We start from the raw sequence: 6,897 nt of genomic DNA, 5'->3' as shown, positions 1-6,897 counted from the left end.
AGGAGAAAAGGATGTGTCTCACCACCTGTGGACACACACAATTACTACTTTGGCCTTTGCAGCCCAAAAATGTTCCCCAATCTCAACACTTGGGCCACACCTGCATGGATAAAAATCTGGAAGGAGTTACATAAGAACATAACTTCTTGTGTTATGTTTTGTAAAACAAGTACAGTTCTGCTTTGATTGCACACCAGAGTATTTCTACACTGGTTCATCAAGAAATCCCTGGGTTGGTTTCCAAGTTTGCACCTCTTCTGGAAGGTTTTCATTGCCAACAGATGAGATTTGTAAGAAACTCTGTATTCACCTCAGTAGCAAATTTCACCAACCCTGCCAAGTGAAGTGAGAACACCCTTAATATCCCAGATGTAGTCCAATTCCACACAAGGAAGAGTTTTTCAACCTGTGCAAATTGGCCAATTTATTTCTACTAGACAAACAGAGGATTTTAAATTTATTATTCAGAAAGCTGAACAAAGCTTTGACCCTGTGCATGTTCATGTTCTGTTTGAGCCCCAACAACCAATCAGCAATGGCATTTGTCAGTAGCTCACATATTCAAGCAGAAAATGGTTGATCTATTAAACAGCATCAGTAAGATTTAAGTAAGAATAAACTAAGATTTTATATAAACAGATGTCAAAGCTCTGTTACAGACTTCTAGCTCTGCTACAGGTATATAAATAATTCCAAAGAATAACATAATGGTAACTTAGTATGTACAGACCTCAAAATAAAAGCTGCTTGCCCAATGCTTAGGTCAAGCAATATTTCAACAACCTCTCTTCTGATCTCCTCTTCTACACTCTCCTGGTGCTGCCACACCTGCTCCTTTTGGTCTTCTCCCCTTCCTAAAGTTGTGCAAGTCTTGAGCAGCCTGTCCACCAGCCTTCCTTTCCACCCAGTGCTCATTTAGGTCTTTTTTCTGTAGCCTGACACGTGGACAGAAACAGACAGTAAATTGTAGTGTACATTTCACTTCAATGAACTTTAATACCTTTCTGCAATCAGTACAATTAATTGTGAGCTAAATAACTGACTTCATTTCCCCAGAGACTTCTCCAATTAAGGTAATTGCAAGATTGAAAGGACCAAAATTTTTGTTGACGTTTCATAGATATAATGATGACAGTGACTTTGTGAGCTAAGTCAAACAAATATAAAGACTCAGGTAAGAATAACCTATCTTCCTACTAAAAGAATTGTTGTCAAAATAATATGACCCAGAAGTGAAATTAAACTTGTCTTTCTAAAAAGAAGACTTAAAACATTCCAACAAGCATCGTGGCATTGTCTTCTCAGCTTGCTCTGAGCCAGGAGACAGAAAACAGAAAAAAAAAACCAACCAAAAAAATCTACCTGAATGGATACTTACTAAAGAAAAGTTTGGGGTTTATTCATTCATTCATTCATTTAAAGACCCTTCCTCTGATCAAAATCTTTCATTGACAAGAGAGGCTGACAGTCCATTAATTACATCTCAGAAGAGTAAATTAATTCCCTCCAGGGACACACTCTGCACACAGAACTGTACACTTGATACACTCCTCCCCCCTTTTGCCTCTCTGTATTTCAGATTTCAGATTTTTTTTTTGCTATTTTCATTTCAGCAACAGATAATTTTCAAACACAGATAGTTTCCTTCTATGCCCTGGTGCACAGGGCAATGTCTCAGATACATGTTCTGTTTTAAACCTCAAGGTTTTCATTTGCCCTTAACTACTCTTTCCTTTACATCTGAACTTGAAAATCTAGCAATTTACTACAAATTATTCTAATCACCATCTCCCAATACCTAAGCACAACCACTTAAATTCATGTTCTATTTATTAACAACAGGCATTCAGAGATTACTTTAAAATCAAGGTTCCAGTATAATATTTGTCTTTTCAGCCACTCTACCTCAAAATCGTGCTAATTTCAGGCTTTTTTAGAGTTTTGTTGCATTGAATAGACTTCTAAGAACCCAAGGCCAGCAAGTGCAATTAAAATATAAATACTGAAAGCTTTGTTAACACATAATGGGTGTTGAAGATTCCTGTAGGAATGGTCAAACTGAAAATACTCAATCAATTAGACAAAGGCCTGTACCCTACTTACATTTTCAAGAAACTTTAAAATAAAACAGCTATTTTAATGATTAAGACAAACTTAGTTATTTAATCCACTGATGTAACCTTCAGTAGCTCAACATGTTATACATACATACTACAAGCAAAAAAAAAAAAAAAAAAGTTTTAATTATCTTTGCTTCTTTTAACAAAAAAACCAAAACAGTATTTCAAGACAGAATTCTCAAACACCCATATGACGAAAATACTCTGAACAGTCTTAATATTTTTATGGCTTTTGATAAACTGGAGCCCTCAAATTTTATGGGCAGATGCAAAATTTACCACCTGAAAGGCAGCATTTAAAGTTTGTCCAACTCCAAGACCTTCTCTAACTGAGACAATTAAGCAAGAAATGTTACTTTTTCTTTGATGCACTAATTATTTTCAGCTTCCCCCAACTCAAGGCCTTCCTGCTGCTCAGAAACATGGGATAGATACTTTGATACTCATATAAAATCAGTAAAGGACAGAAATAAGTTGAGATGCAGATGGTAGCTGATAGAGAGGCAGCTAACAGGCTACAACACAAAATGGCTAAGAGTGATGCAAAGTTAGTTAAGGGAGTAACAACTGAGTGCCTGACTGCAGAATACCCTTTATTCTAATGTTCCTTTTAATAAACAAAACAGAACTGCTTGCAACTACTGGTGATGCCTCACTGCTCTCCCTTTAAAAACTCTATTTCTCCTCCCTTCCTCCCAAGTCCCTTTTGTTCTAAGTGCTAAGTTCTTTAAGACAGAACCCTACTTCTTATGAGAAGAAACTTAAACCTTCTAACTGTTCAATTGTGTGCATCTCCTGCATCTCTCCCTCCTTCCAGAGGAACACAATGTGCTACTACTCTTCATGGTTCTGAGTGTGAAGCTTTGGAGGACATCTTACAGAAATCAATCTTCCCTTTGCAGATCTTTTGAAGAGGCTCATACTTCTACAAAGACTGGGTGTTAATTTGTCTCCTAAACGAGAATGGCAGTCCCTATTTTTTTTCCCTTTGTTTGCTTTTTTATAAATGCCTTACTTCTCCTACCTCAAGATCTCAGAGTTGTTGCCAGGTGGGTGGATAGAATCACTGACGTGCAGCCTTAGGTGAGTCAAAAATAAATACCACAAATTTGAGCAATCATTTCTCCATCCCTTCACCAGCCAGTAGCAGCAATAACTGGTACAGACCCACCAGTGCTCCCACTACAAACCAAATTTTCAACAAACCCTAAGTGGTACCAATAAAGCAGTTCAGCTGCTTTGTTCAAAGTGCATCAGAGTTCCTGCTTCTCTCCACCAGCCCCAGCGGAGTCCGACGCCACGGGAACTTTGCTGCTTCCAGCAAAAGCAGTTTCAAAAGCAGCCTCCTGCTCCTCCAAAGTCACAGCAGCAGGGGCTCCTCTGACAGCTGTGCTGGGAAAGGCTGGCCGCTGCTCAGGAATCCTTTCCAGGTCCACTGTTCTCCTACCTCTTCTTTTGCCCAGGATTTTGATGTAATTAGCTGGCACAAGTCCTGTTGTTTGGCCATCGTAACTGGCCAGAAGCCAACCACGGATCTTGGGTTGTTGTTCTGAAGGAGAGAATGCAAAGGCATCAAGTTACAAGACAATTCAACAAAACTTCTCTGTAAGTTTCATTAGAATGCAAGTAATCACTTAATGGGGAGTAAAAATTAGTGTGGTCGAGGAATTTGGCCAAGTAAGGTGGTTTGGGAGCTTGTTTGTTTCAATTTTCAGACTCTTACACTATAACTTACTTCACACGTGATGACAAAATAAACAGAAAATCAAAAGTTTACCTTTGGGTGCTAATCTTAGCATGTCACCAGCACGGAAAGAAATTTCTTCTTCTGAGAGAGCATTGAAATCATATTCTGCTCTTCCAACTACATGGTCATCTTCTCCACTCGCCCAGTTACTAGACACTGTTTTCAAACACAAATCACAAGTTTATCTGCTTTGAGTTACAAAGTTTGGTATGTTTCTCAAAGGAAAATGAAGAAAACACTTTAACTTCCTTGCTAACACTTTTCCAATAGAGAAGTGGCAGGAGTAATGTTGAGTAAATCCGACCAACACTTGTCCCACCCAACCCAAACTGCCACATCTACTAGGAGGGAGCCAGAAATTGAGAGGAATCATGATTCTGGAATCATAGAAAGCTTCAGAAGGAAAGCACATCTTAACAACAGGTTACCTAAGCAGGCTGTCACTTGCATCACATGCCTAAAATTCAGTACTGTGCCCCATTATCTATTAATTACTATGGTTGTAGTGTGAGGTTCATCTCTGTACAGGCAACAACAAAAGGAACAATGCACTTCTCTGGTGCTGCAGGTCATCTTTACCTGTTTCTTCATCACTGTATGTAGAAAGCAGCTTCCAAATCAGGTAGGGGCCTCCCAATATAACAGCAAAGAACAAGAAAATAGGCCAGGATTTGGCAGAGTTAGCCACCTTGTCTTCGAGGCCAGCACGAGCTACTTTGCCCTGGCTCTCAGCCCACAAATCCTCGTTGTCACAGCTCTGCCGCAGACCCAGCAGGCGCTGCAGGCGCTGGTAGAGGTACCTGATAGTTCTCACTAGAGCAAAGGCTGAGAACACCTTGGTGAAGTGGATCTTGAGGCGGGAGAAGTGGTTGGCCACATCCAGCACGGCCCTGAAGCTGTTGTAGACGGCCGAGAAGGTGGCATCCATCATCATGCTGACGGAGGCGAAGGCGTGCACGATGCTCTCGATGGACTGGAAGGCGCCCCTGCTGCTCTCCTCGGCCTGCTGCACGAACCTGCTGGGGGGAATGCCGTCGGCACAGAAGCGGTTATAGCCCAGCCCCCCGTAGCCGTAGCTGTAGGGGCTGTAGCTGCCATAGAAGGAGGTGCCATAGGAGCCATAGCCTGGGGAGAAGGAGCTGCTGTAGGCTGGCCTGAAAGCGCTCAGGCTGCTGCTCGCTGGTTGCTGGGACGGTCTCGGCAGAATGGGCGGAGGGATCCGCGCCACCGCGGGCTGGCCGGGCCTGGTCAGCAGGTTGTCACCCAAGTCAGCAGACCTAAGGGAATTCAGAGAATAACAATCAGCCCCCAAAGTTTAAGTTTTCCCTTCCACAGAGCCCTTGGCTAACTACATAAATACCACAGAGAGTTTCAGCAGTGTGGGGATAGAGAACCTGGGAGCCCAACAACAGCGTTTGCTGGAAGTAAAAAATCTGGACAGGAAACACAGATCCTTCAGGGGAATAACAGACCCATAATCACATATTCAGTGTAAACATGGATCTGGAATGTGCATGGAAAATCTTTGCCCATTTATTCTATCATTTATTGTGTATTTAATGTATCAACATATGATATACACAGCCCAGAGCCACCAAACCTGCTGCTCTAACACCCAGGTCATTCTTCTGCACATTCTTCTTCTGTCTCATAGGCCCTAACACAAACTTTTATGAACTTTCCAATCTGAAAGCTTTATTTCCAACCCTTGTTCCCAGCTCTTTTAGACAATGAGCCAATGATACAGCAAGAAGAAAGCCTGAGAGCTCCTGTGAATCCACCCTTAAAGGGTGGCATGACCTAATTGAGAATCTAATTATGCAACAATTTGTGCAAGGGCTTTGGGGTCCCCAGTTTCCCTCTCTACCCAAACTACTGATTACCTGTGTGCAGATTGTCAAGGAGTTGAATCTACTACTGAGAAGTGCTGGCAGAGAGAGGTCTTAATTTAGCAATTTTTCTTTTCCTTTGCATGCCCGTAAGTTTAAATTGTTTTATCAATGCCTTTTGTAACAAAACTCTGGAAGTACTTGACTGGCATTTGAATTCTGTCAAGCAGCTTTCTGTCCAACTTCTGCCAGTTCAATAGAAATATATGTGTTTCATTCACACATTATCACCCTAGAAGTCAAACATTTTATTTCCCATGCTTATTGCCTCATCCCACAACTTTTCACTTCTGCAGTCCAGAAAAAAAACCAGAAGGAAGTCAAGCTGGAATTGCTATGGAGCTGCTGCTTGCTGTACTATTTCTATAAAAGGTAGGGAACAGCTTCCTCTCAGCAAAACTCACATGTTTCCACAGCAAAGAATAATTTTTGTATCTTTACACTGCTGCTTTTTCCATCACAGACTATAACTCTCTCAGCAGTTGAAAACAAGAGGAAAAACAAGTTATTACCCCAGCAAACAGAGCTACTGCAATTCAGTTTGTCACACTACAGTCCTCCCTCCAGTGAGCAACTTGGGACACCGCACTTCAAAGCTGCCTGAAGCCATTTAAAACGGGGTAAATAAACGCAGAATGAAAAACCAACACCGAACTGCTGGCTCAGCACACTTCAGAGAACACTGAGCGAAGTTTCTGCTCAGGGCTCAGTGCTGGGCCAACCTTTTGCCCAGTTTCAGCTCCCTCCGAGGGCAATCACCAGCACCAAGAGCAAAACAAGAGAGTGTCCAGCCACAGAGAGAGCCTTCCTTGACTTCCCACAACAAAGCAGGAGTTTACAAACACTTTGTGTGCATCCTTCTCCACGAGCAGGTTGGGTTTTCTGGGAGAGCTCCCAGCAGACGGGAACACACACGAGGCTGACAACACACGGGAATCTTTTCCAAGTCCCAGCCTTTTCCAAGGCACGCAGCTCCCCCAGCCCTGCAGAGGCTCACAGAGCTGCACAGCCCCCAGGCTGTGAATGCCGCCAGAAATGCACTTTTAATTCCCTCACGAAAGGACTTTTAACTCTCCCAGGAATGGACTGTGAAGCCGCTGTACCCACCGATGACAACACGGCTTTCCCTTCTCCGCACCCA

The 6,897-nt window shown here is 42.4% G+C and overlaps 2 protein-coding genes across 2 annotated transcripts in view; one reads left to right on the top strand and one right to left on the bottom strand.

The window, feature by feature from the left end:
- Positions 1-394: 394 nt before the first annotated feature.
- Positions 395-6,897, bottom strand: part of PEX13 (peroxisomal biogenesis factor 13) — a 7,014-nt gene continuing 511 nt past the window's right edge. The window contains exons 2-4 of the mRNA XM_056486532.1: positions 4,447-5,144; positions 3,898-4,023; positions 395-3,669 (exon numbers count right to left, since the gene is read on the bottom strand). Of these exons, the coding sequence (XP_056342507.1) occupies positions 3,374-3,669; positions 3,898-4,023; positions 4,447-5,144 (1,120 nt within the window). The 3' untranslated portion in view covers positions 395-3,373. The remainder of the gene's footprint in view (positions 3,670-3,897; positions 4,024-4,446; positions 5,145-6,897) is intronic.
- PUS10 (pseudouridine synthase 10) overlaps positions 5,168-6,897 on the top strand; it is a 26,493-nt gene continuing 24,763 nt past the window's right edge. Inside the window, exon 1 of the mRNA XM_056486531.1 lies at positions 5,168-6,628. The gene's annotated coding sequence lies outside the window, so the exon portion shown is untranslated. The remainder of the gene's footprint in view (positions 6,629-6,897) is intronic.

Source organism: Oenanthe melanoleuca, chromosome 3 (assembly GCF_029582105.1).
Source record: "Oenanthe melanoleuca isolate GR-GAL-2019-014 chromosome 3, OMel1.0, whole genome shotgun sequence".
NCBI lineage: Eukaryota > Metazoa > Chordata > Aves > Passeriformes > Muscicapidae > Oenanthe > Oenanthe melanoleuca.
The sequence above is the reverse complement of the archived record's forward strand: the minus strand, read 5'-3'. Positions and strand labels throughout refer to the sequence as shown.